The 27,611-nt window shown below is 41.1% G+C and overlaps 2 protein-coding genes across 16 annotated transcripts in view; one reads left to right on the top strand and one right to left on the bottom strand.

Annotated features, from left to right (window-relative positions):
- DNM1L (dynamin 1 like) overlaps nt 1–1,998 on the top strand; it is a 51,975-nt gene extending 49,977 nt beyond the window's left edge. For all 15 annotated transcript variants that reach the window (XM_026000107.2, XM_072765599.1, XM_026000103.2 and 12 more), the window contains one exon: nt 202–1,998. In XM_026000107.2, coding sequence (XP_025855892.1) covers nt 202–258 — 57 coding nt within the window. In that variant the 3' untranslated portion in view covers nt 259–1,998. The remainder of the gene's footprint in view (nt 1–201) is intronic.
- YARS2 (tyrosyl-tRNA synthetase 2) lies at nt 1,147–25,770 on the bottom strand. The gene is made up of 5 exons (XM_026000109.2): nt 23,453–25,770; nt 21,878–22,045; nt 6,499–6,654; nt 6,068–6,238; nt 1,147–3,473 (listed from the first exon to the last, which is right to left on the bottom strand). The coding sequence occupies exons 1-5, from the start codon at nt 24,229–24,231 to the stop codon at nt 3,314–3,316; spliced, it is 1,434 nt and encodes a 477-aa protein (XP_025855894.1). The 5' UTR covers nt 24,232–25,770; the 3' UTR covers nt 1,147–3,313.
- Between the last annotated feature and the right edge of the window lie 1,841 nt (nt 25,771–27,611).

Here is a 27,611-nt window from a genome sequence, read left to right as displayed (position 1 = left end):
GGGGGTGTGTAGTCTTCATATGATGGCTGATCTTTTTCCGGGGGTTGGTAGTTGATTAGATTTTTAGATTCAAATTCCAGAGAAGAAAGGGATTAGTATAAATCTACCCCATACCAAGTGGAGAGATTACCCCCACCTAATTCAGATTCTTTGATATTATAACTGAATAAGCATCTATATTTTTTTTCTTTTTTAATACAGGCATTACAAGGAGCCAGTCAAATAATTGCGGAAATCCGAGAGACTCATCTTTGGTGAAGAGAATTATATAGTACACTGAGACTTTGTTGACTCAAAACTTGCTAGTTACTGCCTACTTGAGTAGAATTTTATTTATGAACTGTGTATTGCAATGGTATGAATCTGCTCATGTGAAGAGACTGGCTGGCTATAAACTGAAAATTTCACTCTGTATTGCAGAACAAATCATACATTTATCCAAATAATAAATGGCTGTTTCTAAAGTTGCCCAGTACATATAAAATACATCAAGTCTTTCTTGTGACAGTTTCATTTGAACTTAAAAAGAACTGTTAATGTTCTAGTTGTACAAGCAGTTTGCCTGTGGACAAGATGACCTGTGTAATCTGTTAGTAGTCTTACAGCTGCTGCCATAGTCCTTCGAGAAGAACGCACCGAGACAATGTTTCATACAACTGTAATGCATGCACAATATAAACCGGTCTGGCTTTGAAAGATGTGAGTTGACAAGTTACTCACAGTCACTGTACTCCACCTGTCCTTCGAGTTATAGTTTATTGAGCTTCTCTGCAACGCCTTTGACGTGTTAGTAGGCAAGTTGAAGGCACAAGATCTGACATTGACGGTGAGGCGGTGTGCATAACATGTAGCTGTGTAGCCCTTCCATTTCTGGGTCCACATTGCCCTCGTGCGTTAAAATATCTTTGATCCTTTCTTAAACCCGGAAGTATGAATTATAGTTTCCTGCATTAAAAACAACCATCTAGACTTGATTTTCAAATATCAAGTAATTCAGATACATCTTTAAATTAGGTCATTTACATCATGTTCCAAGATTCACTTGGAGGTGAAACCAAATCCTGTGCTGATCATTGAAGTATATCTTCTCTATTATTGGTAGTAGTTACTTTTGCTTCACACCAATAAGACACATTAGAATAGAGGTATGAAAATACTGGCGGAACTTTATTAACTAAAGAAAAACACCTGGACACAGCTACACACCTGAAGGCTTACACTACTAAAATGTATTCAGAGGTTGGGGGTGAGGTTTAGAACATATTCACATTTTATTAAGATTCCCCAGATGATCTTTGATAGGAATTACATTATAAATTTTAAGATACAGGTCAAAATCTTTAAGGCCTCTAGCTCCATCTCTTAACAGATACTATATCTGCGATACATAATTTACTCAACATGTTAACATTTCTCTTAAGTTATGACATTGATGAAGGAGGACTCCTGGCAGGACAATGTGTCTGTTGACTTGAGCTTCCAGCACCCATTGACTAGCAAGAAACAGGCTCAGCAACTGATCTCAAACATAAGAAAACAGATTCAATCTCACAAGATACGGTACTGTTCTAAATCTGTTAATAGTACCATCTGGATAGAATGCACACTACCTAGATGTTTGTTAGCACACACTTTAGAGTCACTTTGCCATCATCCGTCAGTACAGCCATCCATGATTTACTTCAGATGCTGTCAGAGGACTACCATCTCAGCCTTCTGAATCTGTAACGGGGGAAAAACAGCACCATTCTCCACCATATCCAACCTATTTCAAATTGAAAAGGTTACTTTTAAAAATAGGCTACGGTCATGTACTTGCTGGCACTACACACCTTGTACAAGAAAAGCAGAGGCAAGAAAGGTATGGGAAGTTAGAGAACCTTCCTTTACTGGCTCTCAAACTGAGGGAAGCTCTATGTTGAGATGATCTCTGACATTTACAGTGGACTGCTGTATGTTCTCGCTATGTAAATAAAATTGCTGGTATGAAATGACAAAGTTTTGTCAATAAATGAATTCTTCCTAACTTTGCTCCCAGAGAAAGGTTTAGATAAACTATAGTTTTTTAACATACACACCTCATTGGAACATAGTATAGCTTCTACTATATAAAGGTTTTACAAATTTTTTCCTATTCTCACAATTCACAAAGGTATTTATTAGTCCATCTCCAGTTTTACACATAAGAATGGCGATCCTGTTTCACATAATCCAGGTGGTAAATGCCTAGGATCTGAACACTAAAGCCATGCCTTGCTCCCTGTAAGGTTTTCTAGGAGGAACTGGATCATGAACCATTCTGTATTTGTGTTTCACTTGGTCCTCAAGGAAAGAGGGTGATATTACCTTGATTTTTCAGATGAGGAAACAGTTCTGAGAACTGGAACTTGCCCAACGTATATAGTGCTTAATTAGGTCTTGATTCTAAATCCTGAAAACTACCCTTAGCTTAACAAAACCTTTAGATATTCTCATATGATTAGATATTTGGTATAATGTTTGCTTCTATTTTCTCTCTAGTTACTTTTCAGTTTATCTCAAGTTGCAATCTGCTTGGGGACAAGAGTTGAAACTTAGTTACTGTTAAATATTACTAATAATATTAAACTAATGTAAGTTTCCAGATTTATAAAATACTGCTACCTTAGTAATCTGGCACAGCAAGGCTGTGAGTAAATTTAATTATACCGAGACACAGGCAAGGGAAAACTGGGTTAGAAATTTTATGAAAAGTACTGAGTTTTATTCTTTGAAAGGAAACTCTCTATAACTTCTTCTGCCAACCATGCCTTAATGTATGTAATACTTTTCTTCCTAAGGAGAACTGTTTGCTTCATAAACCACAAAAAATCCAGAAATTTACGTTTCCAGTATTTTTCGCATTTCCGATGTGGACACGAGAGGGCGCTGCTGGGGTTGGTGAGTGCGATCAGGGAGCGACCCCTCCTCCCAGAGGAAGGAGCCCTTCGCTGCCCTCTTCCCCCTTCGCTGTTCTTCCTCACCTCTACAAGGACTGAGAAGCATAGGACAGCTCTTTCACGAAACAATTTTTAAAGGAGAGATGATCCTTCGCAATCACGGTTTTCTTGGTAGTCGTTACGCCTGCGGCTCAGGAGATCAACCCCCTCAGTACACAAGCCCTTAGTCTTAACCACCCTGTGGAAATAATGGAATTACTCACGCTCGGAGGCCTAGGGCCTACTCCGTTCTCTGTGGTTTGACTTGCAGAGCGAAGTAGAAGTTCTGGAGCCAACCTCTGGTACATCTTGAGAATGTGATGGACAAGTCCGTCGAACCACCAGGGGATTTGTCGTCATAGCTGAAGCCATTTTATAATGTAGAAATTCCTTTTTCCTATTTTAAGTAATGAAAGTCCGTTCTTAAGAATATGTTGTCCAACAACCAAAACACTCTCAGGATTTGTTACTTGTCTGTGATTTATGCTGACTCCACCTTCTGTTATCATCCGATACCTAAAAATAGAAATGTTTAATCAGAATCATCATTCCACTTACATTTCAGAGGTTCTCCAACTAAAACCACTTAGCACTGAATTGTTACCTCATGCTCACCCTACTGGGTTCTGCCCCCGCCCCCCCCAAAGGCTCTTCTAAAAGGAGTGGATTTAAGCCCTAGTAGTGGATTTAAGCCCTAGTAATCTTGTTCAGTGGAGAAAAAACCGGCGATTTCACAGCTCTACTTGGAACTGTTCAGTTAGTAATGGTTTAAAAATGAGAGGCAGAATCGCTTTCTGGCGAGTGACTCCCCAGTCAGAGCAAAGAAGCTTCCAAAAAGACAAGAGAGCAATGCTGCTTTTAATGAGCTCCCAGGAGATACAAGTAACAACTATGTAGTGCTATTACAGAAATCTTTAGGAAACTTGCTTACAAAACTAGAAAATCCTTGGAAACTATATTCTGAGGCTATGCAAATAATTACAAATTTTGTTAAAATTTTAAGAATTTTTTAAAAAGTGAAATTGGCTGACCTCAGAAATGGAAAATCAATAGCTTATCTAATTCCAGTTTAATAACGATTTTCTCATGGTTTATGTGAACAGGTTTTATTTATTGCCCAGTCCATTCAAACAACATTTCTAGAGCCTTGACTATGCACTAAATACAAACAGTACTGCAAACCAGTGGAGAGCCAGACAAACAATGACACAGTGACTCAATGCTAGCAAGCGCTAGGAAAGGCTGCTCTGGGTACACACTGGGTTGGTGGGGTAGGGAATCTTCTTGAAAGAAGACACATGGAAACTGGGAGGGGGAGGAGCAGTTATTCCCACAAACGGCGAGGAAACCTGGGGAATAGCTAGAAAGAAGCGAACTCAAGAAAAGAGGTCTAGAACATGAAAGGCCTTGGAAGCCCTTGTGAAAAGCAAATGTTCATTTTCTCTTATCTGAATGTTACCAAACGACATCAAGAAACTGCTACTACACATGGTTTTATAAAACTCAACAGTAAAACATGTTCTTTTTAAGGACGGATTTCTTTCTCTCAGAATGTGTTATTTTGGGCTATTTGCTATAGTTTCCAGACCATGTTCTACATTTTGTTTAAATGCACAAACCAATCTTATTTAGCTTATACAATCTAAAAGTTAAAAAATTTCAGTATTAGTTAAGAACTCTAAATTGGATATGGTGACATCTTAAGTTGTGGCAAAATTTCTAATCAGTAAATAAATATAAACCACTAGAAAAGGTCAGAAGAAAATAAAAATGCTTCTACTTCTATAGTAAGGAAAATTCTTAGAACCAGTGACTCACGGTGTGGAGGTATATGGTGCCACCCCCAATTCAGTGTACATTAAATGAACATATTAGGGAATCTATAAGATAGAATGGCAGGTGATACAAAGACAATGCATATTTTCTCTACATAGAATACTCTAGGGCTCTTTAGGATAAAGGCAAATAATCCACAACAAGGGGAAAAAAACAGCAACTATGACAAATGTCATTTATAATCATGAATATGGGGGCAGCCTGGGTGGCTCAGCGGTTTAGCGCCACCTTCAGCCCAGGACGTGATCCTGGAGTCCCGGGATCGAGTCCCACGTCAGGCTCCCTGCATGGAGCCTGCTTCTCCCTCTGCCTGTGTCTCTGCCTCTCTCTCTCTCGTTCTGTGTCTCTCATGAATAAATAAAATCTAAAAAAAAAAAAAAAAAATCACGAATATGGGCTCACAAGCATTTGACTTATGCTCAAACTCCAGAAGATGTAGCACCCAGTTGTCTGGCTAACTAATGCTTTTCCTTCTAGGTCCCTGTTTCATAAGCATCAAGTATATGCCAGATTACCTTTTTGTAGAATACTTTATTCCCTCATACTACTATTCTACAAACATCCTACCTACTTCTTAAATAAGAAAACTGGAATTCTCAACAGGAATAGTATGTAGTAATTTATAATACTAGTCTTAGGAAGTAACATCATATGCTTGCTTCATTTTCAGAAATTTAACTACTATTTTAAATAGGTTGGGCAACGCCTCGACTCCCTAAAATACCATGTAGACTGAATATGAGAGGGGTCATGTGAATCTGTTCATTTCCTTTTTTTATTAAAGATTTTATTTATTCATGAGAGAGGGGGGAGGAGAGCAGAAAGAGGCAGAGGGAGAAACAGGCTCCATGCAGGGAGCCTGACGTGGGACTTGATCCCGGGTCTCCAGGATCCGACCCTAGGGTGGGTGAAGGCGGCGCTAAACCGCTGAGCCACCCGAGCTGCCCAAATCTGTTCCCTTTTGATCTCAAATTGTGACCATCCCTGAGCTGACTAATTGCAGTGCATTTACTAACCACAGGGGTCTCTTCAATACAGGCCTGCTGGAGGGAAAAGGGAGTTAGACTTACTGAGAGACAGGAGAGTTGGACTGGATTTTTTTGAAAATTTATGGTATTTTCAACCATAAGTCAGTTTTCACTTTATTCTTGGACTAACCCAACTTCTGCCAGGAAGGAGATACCATTATGTTACTATCAGGAAAACACCCTCGGGAAACAGATGCTGTGAAGATTTAATGTTGAGTTAACTGACTAGAAGTTAAATAATCTTACCCCCGGGGACCATCTGGAATGGCATTTGCTTTGCGGCATATATCTAGGACACTTGTTCCTGGGTCAAGAACTAATTCAGAAAATGATGCTTCTTTAAACAACTCTTTTAACTCTTGATCCGACATGACCTCCAGTGCATCTATGCTACTGTGATAGAGCGCTTGTGTACACCTGAAAAACACATTGAGAACCACGTCATGTGAGTGCCTGTCCACAAACACGTCCTAATAGCCAGTTCTGAAACAGCACCGTTTATCCTGTATAATTCACACTTCACTCAAGGTGATTTTTCTTTCCAACAGAGGCTATTCTAAAGCACCTAAGTCGAACACTGACAATCCTTGTTAATGGTAAGTGACAAGGAAACACAAATGAATTTTCTCACACCTATTAACTACATGACTTTATCCAGTGCTATTCTAAAAGGCCACCTTTTAGCAGAATCCAGCCCTTCTTGTCCATGAACAAGCTTTGTAACTTCGGCAGCAAGTCGTTTCTGAGGACCCCGCTTTTCTGGCTCTTTGTCGTGTAGCTGCATTATGTGGTCAATCTCTGGAAGGGGCAGAAAAGTGAAGAGCTTCAGGTACCTGAGGGACAAAAAATACAGTGCTCGTATATATGACATACCTAATTTTTGTCTCCAACTCCCTTACCTTTTAAAAAATATCCTGCCTACTTTTATTTTTATTTATTTTTAAAGATTTACTTATTTACTTTATTTATTTATTTATTTATTTATTTATTTATTTATTTATGAGAGAGAGAGAGAGAGAGAGAGAGAGAGAGAGGCAGAGACAGAGGAGGAGGGAGAAACAGGCTCCATGCTGGGAGCCTGACACAGGACTCGATCCCAGGAGTCCAGGATCGTGCCCTGGCCAAAAGGCAGGCGCCAAACCACTGAGCCACCCAGGGATCCCCTATCCTGCCTACTTTTAAATTTAAGATTTATTTATTTTAGAAAAAGAGAGAGAGACAGCACACGAAGGGGCAGAGGGAGACCGAGAGAATCCCAAGCAGGCTCCCCGCTGAGCACAGAGCCCAACATCGACATGGGGCTTGATACCACAACCCTAAAATCATGACCTGAGCCAAAACCAAGAGTGGGCTGCTTAGCCAAATGAGCTACCCAGGTACCTCTAAATTTATTTTTTATTATGAAAAATAAGCATGCACAAATGCACCAAAAATAAGATACCCATGCACATACCACCCAGACTAAAGGTGTTATTATTTTGCCATCTTTGTTTCAGATGATTTCTTTTTGAAAAGGCACAAAATAGTATAGCTCTAGATGTCAGCACCATCATATTCCCTTCTTTGCCCAGAGATAAGCTAATCTAAATTTGTACATGTCCTTCTTAAGCAGTTTTTTTTTTTTAAAGATTTTATTTATTTATTCACGAGAGACCCAGAGAGAGGGAGAGAGAGAGAGAGAGAGAGAGGCGCAGAGACACAGGCAGAGGGGGAAGCAGGCTCCATGGACGGAGCCCGATGCGGGACTTGATCCTGGGACTCCAGGATCACACCCTGGGCCGAAGGGGGTGCTAAACCGCTGAGCTACCTGGGCTGCCCTTAAGCAGGTTTTAATACTTTTGTTTTACCTAGATGTATCCTTTAAAAAAATCTTTTCTTGGTAAAAAACATGTAGAAAAATATACAAATCACAAATACGCTTTAATGCATGAGAAAGCCAACATCTATGTAACCATCCTCTGTTTAGAAATACATTGTTGCCTCAACCCAAGAAAGCCCAGACTTAGCACATCTCTTCCCCCTCCAAATTAACCACTCTTTTGCCTTTCAAGCTAATTATTTTCTTGTTTTTCTTTACACTTTTACTATTCTGGTATCCCTTGGTAAATACTATTGCTTTGTTTTGCCAGTTTTTAGGCTTTATAAGTAAACAGAATCACATAGGATATATGTGAGTTTGGCTACTCTGCTACGTCATTATGCTTGGTAGGAGAGCCACCCATGTTGCTGTGTGAACAGCTGGCATGTACGGCATTCTGTAAGTGACCATTTCTCATAATGTATTTATTTGGTCTACTCTGGATATTCGTGTTGTTTCTGCTCTTGGACAACTGCTAATAATGCTATAAATATTCCCATGTATTTCTCTCAGTGCATATGTGCACTAATTTATCTTGGGGATATACCCAGGAGAGGAACTGCTGGGTCACGGATTTATATGCATATTCAGATTTGGTAAGCACAGACACGTACTCTTCCCAAGTGGTTCTGTAAATGTGGCACCCGTGCCGGACATTAAGCTCTTGATTGCCAAGGCACCATTTTGCAGAGACACTTACACCTCCCATAAACACACTGCTGGTTGTATGCCAAAGCTAGAGGCAAATCAACCAGACAAAGCATCAGGCCACTGCCACACACAAAGTTTCCTTTTTAGAAAGCTCTGGGTAACTCAGATAACTGACCACTTGACTGACCCTGTTTCTCCCTTCCCACTCCCTAATTTCTGCTCTTATGTTTTAAATTTGCCAATAAAGAATGAACTCCCAGCCCCAGGAACTTCACCCTTCTTCCAAGGGCCACGCTCTCTTCCCCTCTCCCTAACCGAGACCTCAGAGTGCCACATACCCTCCAGGACTTGTAGGCTGTAAAATCTTGTTTTTCGAAGTTCCCTGATGGTTGTTGCTGAGGTGCATCCTGCAATTGTAATCCTGCGGCCAGTCCAGCCGCAAAACGGACTCAGGTCAGGGAAACGTCTGTAGGAGCTCACCATAAGTAGTACAGACTCGGCAGGTGCCCCCAGGCATTCCGAACTGCTAGCACCACTACCAATAGGCTGCGACTGAACGGCCCGGCAGAAGGTACAGTCAGCAGGACTGCCTGAGAGCGCTTGCAGTTAACTGCAGGGAATGTCTTTGGCTTCCACTATCTCACTAACTTTAAGTGGCTCACCTACACAGGTGACACACACCATTTGGGAATGCAGCACCACTTGCTGGAGGCCCATCCCACTGGCTGTGCTTCTGCATATTGCCTCTGCTGTGGGTTGCCTGTGGGATCTATCCTAAAATGTCACTGCTACCATAAAAATTCAGTCTTTCCGGAGCCAACGTGATAGAGGCCATATGGACTACTGAGATGATTAGATCACTAATTATAAAGGCCTTCAATGACTACTATGTAAACGAGGGTCCTGCAGGCCTTGAGCCCAGGAGAGCAAATGTATGCAGACTGGATCCCAAGGCTGTTATTATGGGCCCAGGTGAGGCTTTGGGCTAATGGTACTGAGGAAAGGCTATTCCAGTAGGTAAGGAGGGAGAACACCCCAGCGACCACTAAATAGTGGGTCATAGTGGGACTATGGGTCCTAACCCAGACGAACAGAAGAGCCTTGCAATGGGAAACTAATGGCACCACGAAAGGAGAAATACAGCTGAGACTTGCTGTCCCCACATGGCCACTATGCTCCCTGCTGTCGCTCAATCTCCCTAACTCAATGAGATATCACAAGTCCAGTTCCTGGTGTGAGGTTGCTAAATAATTAATGGACAAAAAAAAAAAAAAAAAAAAAATGTCCTGAATATCTTAAGCCAGTGCTTCCTAAGACCCCAGAGAAGGTATACCAGCTCCTAAGAAATACAAAACTTCTGTGAAAGCTTCCTGGACGTTGCTTAGTGCCACTGTGTACCAACACGCTAAGGCTCCAGTATGTGCTCCGGAGGCCTTGGGCTTTCCCAAAGATCCTGTACATATTGTGCTAGTGGAGGCAGACCCTAATCCTGGACCCTGGGAAGGAAGTCGGTCACCCATGAAGCGCGCTCACAGGGACATTTTCCAGAAACTACTTCTGGTAACAACATGTAAGATCATGGTAACAAAGAAAATCAGGAGGTAAAAATTGCAGTAAGAAATTACACCTTAACTGAAATTCTAACCTTCAAGATTTTGTGCAGAGGAAGGACAGAAGGGAGCTAATTGGCTATCATAGATTTTTGGCCTGTGCTCTAAAATGTTACGGCTGCTGAAATATGCAACTAGTCAGAAGCTCTAGGGACCCGAGGATCTATAATCTGCTCAGAAAACGATCCAGGCTACATGTCTGTTTCCTCTGACATACCACAGATCCTGAGTCTCCTAGGCTTTCCTCTGAATGGGGCAGGACAGAGCAACATGTCTCAGGGGGTGCCTCTGCTACCAAAGGAAAAGTTGACGGGATTATTGAAGCCACTGATGAGGATGAAGAGATAAATGAAGACCGAGGCCCGCAGACCCACTGACATTTGCACGGCTCTCCCTCTCCTCTGGATATCTACTGCCTGGTGCTGTGCCCATCCTCTCATGACAGAGATCACTAAAGCCAAGGCTCACAGTGAATGGAAAATATTAGATTAGGCTCATTTCCTGCTGCACCAAGTTGGCATGGTCCAATACAATATGTTTATCATTTGTATGACCATAGTGATCCAAATGACCCCCTCTTCATTTCTAAAGCTGAAGAGGCCCCAAATGATCCTGAGTCCAGAGAATTCTTTTCATAAGGCACTCCCCCGAATTATAGAGCAGCCTTATTACATTTTAATGGGACTGCTGAAACCTTTAAAAGGCATTGGGGGGCCCTTGACATGGTTGCTAGACATCCAGGCACCCAGATACTTCGGACCTATGCCTTTCCACACCCACTGTCCCAGAGAAGGTTTCCCCTTGAGCAAATTTCCCTCAACAAAAAGGGCTCCCCACACCCTCCCTAAAAAATCCCCAACTTAATTTTGCCCCTTATGAACATACACAGGTTAACCTCTCCTAGAAGTTACAAAATCTCAGCGTTCTTAGTATTTAGACAGCCAGTCTCTAAGCTCTAGGCCCTAATACTAGCATTCTCCCAGCCACAGGCCCCTTCGGTCATCCATCCTCTTGTCACACAGCTGCCATCTATCCCCTGACTCTGACCCAGTCCCCTCAATGACCTCTGCCCTCTTCTCTAACCTCCAGGGTTGGCAGCCACCAAAGCCTCTACCATAGGAAATGGGTAGCTCCCCAGGACCCATCCCACCTCTCAGAGACAATGGCCCCATGCCACTTTGGTAGTCCACTGGGACAATAAAAATGCACAGTCCTCTCTGGCCCTATTAGGCATCAGGGCCCAAGTCACTCATTCTAGACAACACTTCTAAATTCTCAAAAGGTAAGTCCTTCTACTTTATAGGGCATTACCAGTAAAACAATCAAAAGTGTACAAATCCATTCAGATGCAACTAACCACAGGGACCATTTACTTTAAACAGGTTCTTCTGGTGGTGGCCTCCTTGGCCCTTTCTCTCCCTATTTTGGGCATGGATGCACTGACCCAATGCCATGCCACAGAGAACCAGCCCAAGTTCTTAGTCATCTTGGTGGGATTTACCAAGTGGATGCCAGTGACTCTTCCTCCTGTGGGCAAGATGGTGAACAGCCCCCCAATACCAATTTAAACAGGGCACCAAGGGTCAATACCTTGTTATTAAAGATGTTGAGATGGAGTCATTAAGCCCTCAGTCTTCCCTTTCAATGGCTCCATTTGGTTGGTACAGAGGTAGCCACTAGTGAATGGTACCTCACCATTTACCTTCGAAACCTTAATATTAAGGTTCCTCCAATTAAGCTACAATTCCTAGTATTAGAGAGTTAATTAAGGACACATAACTCTGGGACAAGAAGCATACCAGCATTCACATTACATGGGTCCTAAAAAGAAAACAGACTGAGTAAGGGGCAGAAAACTCTTTTTTTTTTTTTTTAAAGATTTTATTTATTTATTCATGAGTGACAGAGAGACAGAGAGACAGAGAGAGAGAGAGAGAGAGAGAGAGAGAGAGAGAGGCAGAGAAATAGGCAGAGGGAGAAGCAGGCTCCAGGCAGGGAACCTGACATGGGACTCAATCCTGGGACTCCAGGACCACGCCCTGGGCAGCAGGCAGGCACGACACTGCTGAGCCATCCAGGGATCCCAAGGGGCAGAAAACTTAACTGAAGAAACAATAGCTGAAAACTTCCCTAACCTGGGAAAGGAAACAGACACTTAGGTCCAGGAAGCACAGAGGGCCCCAAATAGAAGAACCCAAAGAGGTCCACACCAAGACACATGATCATTAAAATGTCAAAAATTAAAGAGAGAATCTTAAAAGTGGGGAGAGAAAAGCAAACAGTGATGCGTGAGGCAACTCTTATGAAGCTATCAGCTGATTTTTCAGCAGAAACTTTGCAGGCCAGAGGAAACAGGAGCAGCACAGTGTATTCAGAATGATGAAAGGAAAAAAACTAAAAACAAAACCCTTCCTAGCAATGGTATCATTCAGAATTGAAAGATAAAGAATTCCCCAAAAGTTAAAGGTGTTCATCACCACAAACTGGCCTTACAAGAAATGTTCAAAGGACTTTTTTAAGTGAGAAAGAAACTGTAACTAGGACTTAGAAAATTATGAAAGAAAGAAATTTCAGTGGTGAAACCAGATATATAGTAAACGTACCAGATCAATCACAAAGCCAGCATGAAGGTTAAAAGACAATAGTAGGAAAATCACTTATATTTACAATAATTAATTAAGCAATAAAAAAGATAAAAAGATATAAAATATGACATCAAATACATAAAGCATAGAGTGAATAAAAATGTATGCTTTTGAATGTGTTGAAACTTAAGTGACCATCAACTTAAAACAAACTGCTCTACCCATAGGGTGTTATATATGAGCCTCATAGTAACCACAAACCAAAAATGTATAATAGGTATAGAAAAAATAAGAAGAACCCAAGCCTAACACTAAAGAGAGTTATCAAATCACAAGGGAAGAGAGCAAGCAAGCAAGAAAGGGATAGAGAACTATAAAAACAAGCAATTAACAAAATAGCAAAAAGCACATTACTATCAATCATTACTTTAAATACAATGGAATAGGGATGCCTGGGTGGCTCAGTCAGTTAAGTGGCTGGCTCTTGATTTTGGCTCAGGTCATCATCTCAGGGTCCTGGGACTGAGTCCCACTCAGGCTCTATGTTCAGGGGGAGTTGGCTTGAGGATTTTCCCTCTCCCTTTACCCCTCCCCCCCTTGCATGCTCTCTCTCTTTCTAAAATAAAATTTTAAATGTAAATGGACTAAATGCTCCAATCAAAAGACACAGGCTGACTGAATAGCTGAAAAAATACAAGACCCATCTATATGCTGCCTACAATAGAGACTCCTTCAGACCTAAAGACACAAATTGCAAGTGAAGAGATGGAAAAAGGTATTCCATGAAAACAGAAACAAAAAAGCTGAGGTAGTAATACTTATATCAGACAAAATAAACTTCAAAACAAAGACTGTAGCAAGAAACAAAGAAGAGCATTAATATAATGATAAAGAGATCAAACAATCATAAATACCTAAGCACCCAACATGGAAGCACCTAAGTACATAAAGCAAATATTAACAGACATAAAGGGAGAAATCAAAGGGCATCTGGGTGGCTCAGTCCGTTAAGTGTCTGCCTTCAGCTCAGGACATGATTCTGGGCTTCTGGGATCAAGTCCCACATCAGTCTCCTGCTTTTCCCTCTGCCTGTGTGTCTGCCTCTCTCTCTGTGTCTCTCATGAATAAATAAATAAAATCTTAAAGAAAAAAAAAAGTGGGAGAAATCAACAATAAAAATAGTACAAGGGAACTTTAACACCCCACTGATAGAAACAGTTCATTCAGGCAGAAAATCAAGGAAACAGTGGCTCTGAACAACCTATTTGACCAAATGGACTTAAGAAGTGTGTGTGTGTGTGTGTGTATATATATATATATATACACACACACACAATACACATTCTTTTTAAGCGCACACAGAACATTCTCCACAACAGATTGCATGTTAAGCCACAGATCAAGTCTCAATAAATTTAAGAAAACTGAATCATATCAAGCCTCTTTTTTGGTATGAAATTATAAATCAATTACAAGAAAAAACTAGAAGAAAACCAGACATGTGGAGGCGAAACAACATGTTACTAAACAACTAATGGGTCAACAAAGAAATCAGAGAGTAAATTAAAAAATACCTCGAGACATATGAAAATGGAAACACGATGTTCTAAAATCTTTGGGACACAGCAAAAGGAGTTCTAAGGGGGAAATTTATAGCAATGAAGGCTTGCCTCAAGAAACAAGAGAAATCTAAAATAAACACCTAAAAGATTTAGAAAAAGAACAAAGCCCAAAGCTAGCAGAAGCAAAGAAATGCTAAAGATCAGAGCAGGTAAAAACAGAAACTTAAAAAAAAAAAAAAAAAATAGAGAAGATAAATGAAACTATGAGTTGGTTCTTTGAAAAGAAACAAAATTGGTAAGCCTTTCATCAGATTAATCAAGAAAAAGAGAGGACTCATATACATAAAATCAGAAATGAGAGAAGGGACAACTGACACCTTAGAAATAAAAAGGATTATAAAAGACTACCATGCTTAGGGGTGCCTGGCTGGTTCAGTTGGTAGAGTGCATGACTGTTGATCTCAGAATTATGGGCTTCAGCCCCATGTTAAGTCTAGAGATTACTTGAAAAAAATAAAATCTTAAAAAAATAAAAGAAGACCACCATGCTTAACCTAGGAGGTAGAAGATCTGTAATGTGAAAACTATAAAACATTGATGAAATAAATTAAAGATGACACAAACAACCCATGGATTGGAAAAATGAATATTGTTAAAATGTCCATACTACCCAAACAAACAGATTCAATGCAATCTCAAAATACCAACAGCCATTTTTTACAGAACTAGAATAATCCTTTTTTTTCAAAGGTTTTATTTATGTATTCATTTGAGACACACAGAGAGAGGCAGAGACATAGCCAGAGGGAGAAGCAGACTCTCCGCTTAGAGGGAGCACGAGGCAGGACTCAATCCCAGGACCCTGGGATCACGCCCTGAGCCAAAGGCAGACTCTCAACCACTGAGCTACCCAGGTGCAAATAATCCTAAAATTTGTATGGAATCACAAAAGACCCTGAATAGCCAAAGTAATCATGAGAAAGGATAACAAAGCTGGAGGTATCACACTTTCACGTTTCAAGATATATTACAAAACCACAGTAATCAAACAGAATGATACTGGCACAAAAACAGACCCATAGATCAGTGGAACAGAATAGAGCAGAGATATAAATCAGATGTATGTGGTCAATTAATCTGTGACAAAGGAGGCAAGAAAATGCAATGGAGAAGAGTCCCTTTAACAAACGGTGCTGGGAAAACCAGACAGCTACACACAAAAGCATGAAACAGGACCACTTTCTTACACTATACATAAAAATAAACTCAAAATGGATTAAAGACTTAAATATTGAGACCCGAAACCATAAAACGCCTAGAAGAAAACATAGGCAATGATCTGTTTGACATGGCCCTTAGCAACATTTTCCTAGATATGGCTTTTCAGACAAGGAAAAGTAAAAATATACTATTGGGACTACACCAAAATAAAAAGCTTTCACACAGTGAAGGAAAGCATCAACCAAACAAAAAGGAGAAAAAACAAACAAACAAAACAACAACAACAACAAAAAAAACAAATAGGAGACCCACTGAGAGAAGATATTTGCAAATGATATATCCAACAAGGGATTAATATCCAAGACATACAGAACTCACAGAAGTAACAGTAACAATCCAATTAAAAGTGGGCAGAGGACCTGAACAGACATTTCTCCAAAGACAACACACAGATGGTAGACACATAACAAGATGCTCAATATCACTAACCACAGAGAAATGGAAATCAAGACCACAATGAGGTATTACTTTACATCTGTCACAATGGTTACTATTAAAGACAAGACACAAGTGTTGGTGAGGATATGGAGAAAAGGAAACCCTTGTGCACTGTTGATGGGAATGTAAATTGATGCAGCCACTGTAGAAAACAGTGTGGAGGTTCTTCAAAAAATTAAAAGTAGATATATCACAGGATCCAGTAATTCTACTAATGGTATTTGCTAAAAGTAAATGAAAACACTAATTCAAAAGGATATGCATCCTTATGTTTACTGCACATTATTTGCAATAGTTAAGATATGGAAGCAACCCAAGGGGCCATCAATAGATGAATGGATAGGGATGCCTGGGTGGCTCAAGCGGTTGAGAGTCTGCCTTTGGCCCAGGGCGTGATCTTGGAGTCCCAGGATGGAGACCTGCATTGGGCTTCTTGTGTGAAGCCTGCTTCTCCCTTTGCCTGTGTCTGTGTCTCATGAATAAATAAAATCTTAACAACAACAACAAAAAGACAGAAGAAAGGATAAAGAGGTATACATACAATGAAAAATCACTCAGCAATAAAAAATAATGTATCTTGCCATTTGTGACAACTCTGATGGATCTAGAGGATATTATGCTAAGTGAAATAACTCCAACAGAAAGAAATTCCACATGATTTCATTTATATGTGGAATCTACAAAACAAAAATAATCAAAAACCAAAAAAGTAGAAACAGACCCACAAATCCAGAGGACAAACTAATGGTTGCCAGAGGGAAGGAGAGGTGGGGGGTGGGAAAGATGGATGATAGAGAGGAGATAGAGGCTTCCAGTTAAGGGATGAATAATCATATAATCAATGATTTTGTTTTTAAAAGGACTATTATGGAAAATTATTATATGACCAATACATTGGACAATTTAGAAGGAATGAAAAATTCTTAGAAACATACAATCTTCAAGACAATCAGAAAGAAATAGAAAATCTGAACAGATTAATAATTACTTGGAATGAAACTGAGTCAGTAATCAAAACCTCCCAAGAAACAAAAGTCTAGGACCAGATGGCTTCACACACGAATTCTACCAAATATTTAAAGACTTAATACGTATTCTCAAACTATTAAAAAACTGAAGAGGAAGGAATGCTTCCAAATAAACTGTATAAGGCCAGCATTACCCTGACACCAAAACCAGACAAAGACACTTAAAAAAAAAAAAAAAAAAAAAAAGAGTATTGCAGGCTACATCCTTGATGAACACAGATGCAAAAATCCTCACATATATTATCAGATTGAATCCAAAAATATATTAAAAGGATCATTCCCCACGATCAAGTGGGATTTATTCCAAGGATGCAAGGATGGTTCAATTTATGCAAATCAATTAACATGACATGCCACATTAACAAAAGATAAAAACTATATGATTATCTCAACAGAAGTAGAAAAAAAAATTTGACAAAATCCAACATCCATTTAGGATAAACACTCTCAACAGAGTGGGTTTACAGTGAACGTACCCCAAAATCCAAGTATGAAAATCCCACAACTGGGGTGCCTGTGTGGCTCAGTTGGTTAAGTGTCTGCCTTTGGCTCAGGTCATGATTCTGGGGTTCTGGGATTGAGCCCTCAGTTGGGCTCCCTGCTCAGCTGGAAATCTGCTTTTCTTTGTCCTTCTGCCCCCTCCTCTCTGCTTGTTCTTTCTCTCTCTCTCCCCTTCTCAAATAAATAAAATCATAAAAAAAGAAAAAGAAAAAAAACCCCACAACTAATATCATACTCATGGTGAAAATTTCAAAGCTTTTCCTCTAATATCAGGAACAAGACAGCAATGCCCATTTGCCACTTTAATTAAATATAGTACTGGAAGTCCTACTACAGCCAACAGAAGAGATAAAAAGCACCCAAACTGGTATGGAAGAAGTAAAATTGTTGCTATTTGCAAATGACTTGATACTGTATAAGAAAATCCTCAAGACTCCACCAAAAAACTACTGGAAGTATATCCAGTAAGGTTACAGAATGTACAGAATTAATATACAGAAAACTGTTCCTTTTTTATATACTAATAACAAGCTAGGAGACGAGGAAATTAAGAAAACAATCCCATTTACAATTGCAACAAAAAGAGTAAAATACCTAGAAGTAAATTTAACAAAGGAGAAACCTGTACTCTAAAACTATAGAACACTGATGAAAGAAAGTGAAGATGTCACAAATAAATGAAAAAAATATATATACCATGCTTATAGGCTAGAATAATACTGTTAAAATGTCCATATTACCCAAAGCAAACTACAGATTCAACGCTATCCCTATCAAAATATCAACAGTATTTTTCACAGAACTAGGAACAAACAATCCTAAAATCTGTACGGAACCATGAAAGACCTCAAATAACCAAAGCAATCTTGAGAAATAAAAGGCAATCTGGGAGTATCACACTCCCAGATTTCAAGATACAGTACAAAACCATAACAATCAAAACACTATGGAACTGGCACAAAAATATATACATAGACCAACGGAAGAGAATAGCGATCACAGAAATAAACCTACACCTGTATGTTCAATTAATCTATGACTAAGAAAGCAAGAATATACAATGGGGAGAAGACAGTCTCTTAAATAAGTGGTGCTGGGAAAACTGGACAGCTACATGCAAAAGAATAAAACTTGACCATTTTCTCACACCAGACACAAAATAAACTCAAAATAGATTAAAGACCAAAATGTAAGACCTGAAACCATAAAATTCCTAAAAGGAAACATAGGCAGGAAACTCTTGGACATCTACCTTAGCATTATTTTTTTGGATTTTCCCCCTCAGGCAAGAGGAACAATAGCAAAAATAAACTACTGGGAATATACCAAACTAAAAAGCTTTTGTACCACAAAGGAAACTATCAACAAAGCAAAAAAGGAACCTACCGACTGGGAGGAGATATTTGCAAATGATATATCCCAATAAAGGGTTAATATCCAAAATATATAAAGAACCCATACAACTCAACACCAGAAAACAATCTGATTAAAAAATAGTCAGAAGACCTGAAAAGACATTTTTTCCAAAAAAGACAGATGGTGAGAATACACATGAAAAGACGCTCAACATCACTCAGGGAAACGCAAATCAAAACTACAATGATATTCTGCCTCATACCTGGCAAAATGGCTAGTATCAAAATAAGTTTTGGCAAGAATGTGGAGAAAGGGAACCCTCATGCACTGTTGGAGGTAAACTGGTACAGCCACTATGAAAAAGAGTAGGGAGGTCTTCAAAAAATTAAAAATGTGATACCATTCAGCAATTCCCCTTTCGAGTATTTACCTGTAGAAAACAGGAACACTAATTCAAAAAGATATGTGCACACCTATTTTCACTGCACTATTATTTACAATAGCCATGATATGGAAGCAACCTAAGTGTCCATTGATAGATGAATGGCTGAAGAAGAATGGAATATTCCTCAGTCATAAAAAAAGAAATCTTGTCATCTGCAATATGGATAGACCTTGAGGGTATTATGCTAAGTGAAATAACTCAGTAAAAGACAAATACCAGGACCTCACTTACATGTGGAATCTAAGAAACAAATGAACAGACAAATCAGAAACAGACTTATAAATACAGAGAACTGGTGTTTGCCAGAGGAGAGTGGATGGGTGAACAGATGAAGGGGATTAAGATAAACAAATGTCCATTTATAAAATAAGTCACAGGATGAAAAGTACAGCACAGGGAATAGTCAATAATATTGTAATAATTTTGCATGGTGGCAGCCAGTGAATACAATTATTGTGGTGAGCATGTCATAACGTTTATGAATATCAAATCACTATGTTGCACACATAATATAATACAGTAATGTTAACTATACTTCATTTAGAAAAAAGGCACAAAAATTCTGATGCCTCTGAGTGCCTGACACTTAAGCTTTTAATTGCCAAATTATCCATTTTAAAGACATCCATTTTTAATAAATATACTGCCAGCTGTTATGATATAGCTAGTAGCAAACCAACTACATAAGGAACCAGGCCACCTTAACTCAGGAAGTTCCTCTTTTGAGAAAACTCTGGGTGATATAGATACCTGACCCTTAGAGTGCCCTGTTTCTCCCCTTCTTGTTCCCTGATTCCTGCTTTTGTTTTAGATTTCCCAATAAAGGGTGAACCTGCAAAACTCTAGGCACCTTACCCTTTGTCTCCAATAAGGCCAAGCCCTAGGTCCATGCTCCCTTCTTCTTTCTACCCAGGACCTTTCTATGTGGCCCTCTAAGACTAGTAAGAAATCTTGTTTTTCAAATTTCCCTGATGGTTGCTGCTAAGGTACATCTTGCAATCACAAGAACCACTAAGGTCAGTCCAGCCACAACACTGATTCTGGTCAGGGAAATGTCTGGGGCGGGGGGGGGGGGGGTTGGAGCTTGCCACAAGTGGCAGGTGTCCAAGCGAGTTCCTTAAGCATTTCTGGCCAATAGCATCACTAGCTATCAGCTGAGACTGATACAACAGTTAAGTTTATTCTCCCACCACCTTGGAATATTCTCATCAACACTTGGTATTACCAATTCTATGTTTATCCATTCTGGAAGGTGTGTCACAGTATTTAGTTGTGGTTTTATTTTGCATTTTTCTCCTCGTTATAAAGGCTGAGCAACTTTTCATGTTTTTGGCCTTTTGGATAGAATATTCCTAAAGTGCATGTTCAACTTTCTACTCCTGTTTCTACTGGGTTGTCTTATTCTTACTGGTTTATGGAACTTGAGTATAAGCTTTCTACACTTTTAGTACATGTAACTGATATTCTTCTACTCTTAATGGTGACTTTCGATCTTAATTGTAACTTAGTCTAATCTACCAATATTTTCTTTGTTTCTCATTTAAGAATACCAATTAGGGATCTTTATCCCAGTTAGGAAGTTATTTTCCTATATATCTTCTGAACACATGATTCATCTTTTGTTACAGTTAGGCTGATATCTACCTGGAACTGATTTTTTTACACTGTGTGAGATTAAGTTTCATTATTTCCCCCACATAAGACATCTAATTATCCAAGTGGCATTTATTGAAAAGCTTGTTTTATCCTGCTGTTCTGTGGTGCCACAGAGATCAAGTGACCATAGATGCTGTAGTCTGGCTGGATTCTCTGATCTTTTCCATTAGTCTCTTTACCTTGCATTTAAGATTGTGCTTTAAAATCCAAAGATTGTTATTAGAATTAATAAGAATTGTCAGATACACAGTTAATCAAAGAAATTAACTGTATTTTTATACATTAGGGCCAAACAGAAAATGAAAATTTCAAAAAGATGTCAGTTCTTGATACATCAAAACCCTTAACTGTATAATCAAATACATTTGAAATAAATCTAAAGGAAAAAAACTTTATTGTAGTTTTATAAGGTATATTTTCCACGCTGGAAGTTATTTTTGGGAAAATTCACCTTTTCTGTTTGCAGGTGTATTTTTCTCATTAATATATATTCTTTGAAGAATTTAAGATAATATGAATAAGAAAATAATTTTTTAAAAAGGATTTAAAAAAATTTTTTTTTTTAAGATTTTATTTATTTACTCATGAGAGAGAGAGAGGGAGAGAGACAGAGACACAGGTAGAGAGAGAAGCAGGCTCCATGCAGGAAGCCTGATGTGGGACTCGATCCCGGGTCTCCAGGATCACACCCTGGGCTGAAGGCGGTGCTAAACCACTGAACCACTGGGGCCGCCCTAAAAAGGATTTTCAAAAGATGTTTAAAAGAAAAACTTTAGAAACAAAGGTGAAATCAAGTTTAGCCAAGTTGATAAAAGGAGTGAAAAAACTAAAATTGGCAAGTGATAATGTCTTAAGTACTTGCTAGATGTAGATCACAAACTTGGCTCTAAATTTTTCAGCAACCAAGAGGTTTTCTGCTCTAACAAAAAACTGCTTAGAACAGTTAGAATTACAATGTTCTACATCTTAAATAGAATCTAAACGAAAACACAAAAAACTATAAAGGGTACGTAAAGATTGAATGGCTGAAATTATATCATGAGCTTATAAACTTAATTTTTCTCAGCACACTATTAGGAACTTACCTTTCTACCAAATTGTCCTGCTGTCTGACAAAGAACTGATACAATTCAAATGGAGAGGTCTTCTCTCTGTTTAGCCAAACAGCATTACCAGCGGACTTTCCCAGTTTTGCTCCGGTTGTACTTGTAACTAGAGGCACAGTGATTCCAAATACATCCTCTCCAGTCAACCTAAGCATAAAGAAAAACTTCATTAGGTGCTTCAAGCACAAGTGGTGGTAGGTTCCGCTAATCATTCTTCAGATTTCATTCTGGTGTCTTGCTTTAAGAAAACTTTTACTTTCTAAATCTTACTTTTTGTCCCTCTTAATTTTCACTCTGTTTTGGCATTTGTCATCCTAAAGTGCAATGGAACCAGTGATTCTGTGGTAGTTTCTGCAAAACCAGGGCATAGGAAAAAAAAATTTTTTTTTTTAGATTTTTATTTATTTACTCATGAGAGACAGAGAGAGGAAGAGACACAGGCAGAGGGAGAAGCAGGCTCCCCGCAGGCCTGATATGGGACTCGATCCCAGACCCCAAGATCACGCCCTGGGCTGAAGGCGGCGCTAGACCACTGAGCCACCCGGGCTGCCTCCTAGGAATTATTATTTTTTTTAAGATTTATTTTTTTATTAACTTTTTTTTTTTAAAGATTTAGTTATTCGTGAGAGATAGAGAGAGAGAGAGAGACAGAGAGAGAGGCAGAGACACAGGCAGAGGGAGAAGCAGCCCGATGTGGGACTCGATCCTGGGTCTCCAGGATCACACCCTGGGCCAAAGGCAGGCGCTAAACCGCTGAGCCACCCAGGGATTCCTCCCCCTAGGAAATTTTAAAGGCCAAGGAATAAGAGAGAAGCTGTGTAAGGGGAAGTGAGCTAGAGACACTAAGCATATTTTAAGGGATTTAAAAAAATGAGTACCACACGGCCCTGTAGAGTTCATCTCCCTCAAGAAAATGCGATCAAAAAATCTCCAGTTGAAAAGAGTTTTGAGATGCCAACCCAAAAACTAACACTAGCTTTACGGAACCTGCCAGAGCCAAAGCAGAAACTCCAAGGAGACAACACGGCGGCGTTCACGCTCCAACAACGAAAAGGCAGTTTCTCAAGTCAAGAAACACAGCGGTCCTCCGGGGAAGCCGGATCTGAATCCCGACGCGTGGCCAGCTGCCTGCTGCCTGCTGAGCTCTAAGAATGCGTTCCAGGCCTAGTGCCGTCAAATGCAGCCCTTTAGCTCCCGGTAGCCAATCACATTAACACCACTACAGGTGTAGTGGGAGTAAAACCCAAAAGGACGCCGAAAGGGCGTCATTCCCTGTTCCTGATAGTGGATTACAGGCTACTCGTGGGTGAATTATTTGGACACAAAATTTCGCCTGGGGCTAGATGCGCTTACCTTTTTTTTTTTTTTTTTTTTTGATTCATGAGACACACACACACACACAGAGGCAGAGACACAGGCCACAGGCAGAGGGAGAAGCAGGCTCCGTGCAGGGAGCCCGACGCGGGACTCGATCCCGGGACCCCAGGATCGCGCCCCGGGCCGCAGGCGGGCGCTGAACCGCAGAGCCACCCGGGGGTCCCGAAAGGCGCTTACTTGTGGATAAACTCGTATCCGGACATGATGTTGCCCAGCTGGTCGGACCCACCCAGCTGGACCCGGCATCCGTACTGCTGGAACAGGTAGTAGAAGTCGTAAGCCTGCAGCACCTGGTATAAAAACTCGGCCAGGCTCATCCCGCCGGCGCTCTGGAGCCGGGCTTGCACGCTCACGCGGCTCAGGAGCGTGCCCATGCGGAAGTGGCCGCCCACGGCCGCCAGGAAGTCCACCAGGTGCCGCTTCTGGTACCAGGCCGCGTTGTCCAGGACCGTGAAGCTTCCCCAGGGCCGCCCGTTGGCGAAGAGCCGCTGGTGATTAGCCACCACGGCCTCGAGGCCTCGGCGGAGGGCGCGCGCGTTGCCCCGCACCTGCTCGGGCGCCAGCGCCTCGCGCTCCTTGGTGCGGCCGCTGGGGTCTCCGAGGCGCGCGGTGGCCCCCCCGACCAGGGCGATCACGTTGTGGCCCGCTCGCTGGAAGTGAAACAGGCCCAGCAGCGCCAGCAGGTGCCCCACGTGAAGCGAGTCGGCCGTGGGGTCGAAGCCGCAGTAGACGGTCTGGGGAAAGCTGCCCGAGCCAGGGTCCAAGAGCTCGGGCAGCTCCACCTTCGTCCCCTTCTCGGGGAAGAACTCCTTGAACAGACCCCGGGCCTTCTGCACCGCCAGCAACCCCTGAGCGCCCGAATGGGCCTCACGCTGTCCCAGGAGCAAGACTCCCGACAGGCCCGGGGTCCCAAACCGTCGGCCCCGGAGAAGGCGCCGCAACATGGAGGCCGCCATCTTGGACTCGGCACGAAGGGAATGCTGGGATATCAGAGCCCTCGCCACGCCCCTCGGCGCCAGCCTCTTGCAGTTTCTACGCAAGTTACTTCCGTCTTTTTCTGCGCATGCCCGGGCGGGGCGGTCACTTAGTTACGGAGCTTGAGTTCTCTGCAGTCGTTGGAGTTCTGACGACTCAAGCGAGGGTTCCGCTTACCCTGCAGTCACCTTGAATTAGCTAAAAGTTTTACTTCCTCATTCGTAACGTAGGTGTGTCTGTGATAATAGTTCCTATGCCAGGGGGGCTCTTGCGGGGACTAAGAGAGCGCTTGGCACCTCGTAAGCGCTCTTACAAATGCTAGGTTTTGTTGAAATTTTCGGGTAAAAAGATAAAAATTGTGATGCGCCGCAGGTTCCTGTGAATTCTTGGTTCCATGCAAAAACTTGTGCAGAGAGGCGGCGATGGGCTGGAAACCGGTTTAACTGAATGGAGAGATGCAAAGTTGGCGTTGGAACCCAAACTCCCAGTAGGGATTCCCCGAGGGGACGACAACGCCTCAACCACGTGTATGCATCAGCTTCTCCAGGAGGTGGCAGGCTTGTCCGAGCTCTGGGGAGAGCGAGGTCACAACAACGAATGCAGAAAACCCCGTGTTCCATTTATCCGTTTAACAATTACAGGTAACCAGGCGGGACACAGCTTTAGTGTAAGCGGGTTCAAATTAGTCATCACATTGCCACAGCATGACAGGTGCTATCGGTACTCCGCTCACCCAGGATGGGGTTCTCCTTGCCACTTGGCTAGCGTGGAATCCAGCTCCAAAACCCGGTTTTAGGGTCCATTTCTGGGACCACTTTCAACACTAACTGTGTAAGGTGGAGTTGGAGATCTGCGTGCAGAAGGACCGTGGGGTGTACACTTGGAACAACATCTGTAATAGAGTGATGGAGGCAGGGCTGGGCTGAGGGAGAGAGTGAACTGTCAACAGTTTGCAGTGGCAGCCTCAAATAATCAATCCCATGCGGGCTCTGGAGCTAGGATTTCCTTTCAGATTCATTCTAAGTTGAAACAAGGGGCAGACCTTGTTTCTTGTCCTGCCATTCAATGTGGGATGCCCCTGGAGAGGAGGCAAAACCTTGGGCAAGGCTTTGGCAGAGAGCGGGATGCAGAAATGGTCTCAGCTGTGAACCATTAGCAACTTGATAAGCTCAGCAGCTGGGAGATTGGTTGCCCGGATCCTGAAGCAGGCTAAATTATTCCCTACAGGACCTTTCCATTACATAACATTATAAAGTCATTTAACATAATGAAATCTTCCTTAAAAAATTAGTTTCGGGCAGCCCCGCTGGCACAGCGGTTTAGCGCCGCCTGCAGCCTGGGGCGTGATCCTGGAGACCCTGGATTGAGTCCCACGTTGGGCTCTCTGCATGGAGCCTGCTTCTCCCCCTGCCTGTGTCTCTGCCTCTCTCTCTCTCTCTCTCTCTCTCTCTCTCTCTCTCTCTCCCTCTCCCTCTGTGTGTGTGTCTCTATGAATAAATAAATAATCTTAAAAAAAAATTAGTTTCTTTGCATGTATGATCATCAGTGAAGTGAGATTCTCATTCCCAAATGGTAACTGTGATAAGATTTGAGATGCTTATTTAACAGGCCATGCAACAGAATCCCAAATTCTGAAGAAAATAAGCAGGTTGTGTTCTCTCATGTTGCTGTTCAAAATATCTTAAAATTTGCAATCGTAACTTGCTTACCTGCAACCTTATTTCCTGCCACTTTAATCAGAGACATATTTAAATATGTGTAGCAGGAAATTTTCCTGAGCACACACAGCAGATAGTGTTTTCTGTTTCAGGAAGATTTGAACGTTTTTAGAAGGCATCTTTCTTTCCTGAAGTTTCTGGTTAATGCGACAGGTAACTATCGGTGGTTTTTACAGGTATGTTAGTAACCTTACACCCGAAAGTATGACTTCATATTGTGGTTTACTTAGTCACATCAGGAAATCATGCTTCTCCCAAAAGATAGGAGCAATAGAAGAAGGTGGGACATTTAAACCTTTGGAATTATATACATGGCTAAAATTTTATGGGCCTGGACCTATGACTTGAGCTTGCCATGAGAAGAGGTGCATAAGTTGATTCTTGCGGTTTTTATTGGCTTAAAAAGGAAATAAATAATGTTAAAAAGTATTTTAGCGTGACTTATCTCAGGTATGATAAAGTTAGCTGACCTTGAATTAGGGTCACATCAATGTTGCAATTACCCCTTCCAGCAACAGAATGCCACATAAATATTCACTTTGAGAGCACCCCTATTTTATACGGTTTGGTTTCAAAATGTAAAAAAAAAATGTAATAGCATTCAAAAGGCACAGGAAGAGTAAAGATTAATAGTGTTTTAATTGGCTTCTCACAGGTTATGCCCAACAGTTTAAAGTTAGGCAGTCATACTGAATTCTGAAGCTTTTCTCTATCTGTAGCATGGAACATACTCAAATTACAGCAGAGATCAGGCTTGGGCTAAAATATACTCTGCCTAAAGGTCACAGCAAAATCACAGCAGAAAGGACTCTAAAGAATTCTGATCATTATAATCAGTATAAAAGGTTATTCCCGGATGCGGGGTGACTCAGCGGTTTGGCGCCTGCCTTTGGCCCAGGGCATGATCCTGGAGTCCCGGGATCGAGTCCCACATCGAGCTCCCTGCATGGAGCCTGCTTCTCTCTCTGCCTGTGTCTCTGCCTCTCTCTCTCTCTTGCTGTCTCGCATGAATAAATAAATAAAATCTTAATTTAAAAAATGAAAGGTTATTCCTACTTGTATTTTTTTTCTCTTGAAGACAGGTGGCATAGGTTTCTTCTGAAACATACGTGGTGACCCAGGATGGGATGCAAAAGGGAGTGGATAGCAACAAGAAATAGAAATTGGAAGTCACTTCACGGATTTAGCCATAGCCTCCCAAATATTCCAGATGAAGTATTTCTTCAGTATTCCTATTTCTTACTACTTGAGAAAAGATCCAGAATCACTTTTAAAGGCCAGTTTCAAACCTTTGTTGTCTATGTAGGTAACAAATCAATCTTCCTCATAATTTCATCCTGCCTCCTGACTTCATGGTTGCCAATATTTTTGAAACGCACACCACAAATCATAAAGAATCCTCCCATTCTGCTTGTCCCTATCTGCCAGATAGTCATTCCCTCTTTGTTCCAAATGAATTTCTTCCAGGAAATTTTTTCTAGACTAGGTGGGATAGGAGAAAGATGCTTTTACAATCCAAGTTCAACACACTCCCAAGATATATTAAAATGTGAAATTAATAATGTTCCTCCTCCTCACAAGAAAAGAAAGCCCATTAAATTCGATTCAAATATAAATTTATAAAAAAAACAAAAACAAATATA

This window comes from Vulpes vulpes, chromosome 8, assembly GCF_048418805.1.
Source record: "Vulpes vulpes isolate BD-2025 chromosome 8, VulVul3, whole genome shotgun sequence".
NCBI classification, from domain to species: domain Eukaryota; kingdom Metazoa; phylum Chordata; class Mammalia; order Carnivora; family Canidae; genus Vulpes; species Vulpes vulpes.
The sequence above is the reverse complement of the archived record's forward strand: the minus strand, read 5'-3'. Positions and strand labels throughout refer to the sequence as shown.

Coding starts and splice junctions, on each gene's coding strand:
- YARS2 (XM_026000109.2), bottom strand. CDS start 24,231: ATGGCGGCCTCCATGTTGCGGCGCCTTCTCCGGGGCCGACGGTTTGGG. Junction 22,046..23,452: donor GGATACGAGTTTATCCACAA/GTAAGCGCCTTT, acceptor CTTTATGCTTAG/GTTGACTGGAGAGGATGTAT. Junction 6,655..21,877: donor CAGGACAATTTGGTAGAAAG/GTAAGTTCCTAA, acceptor TTTGTCCCTCAG/GTACCTGAAGCTCTTCACTT.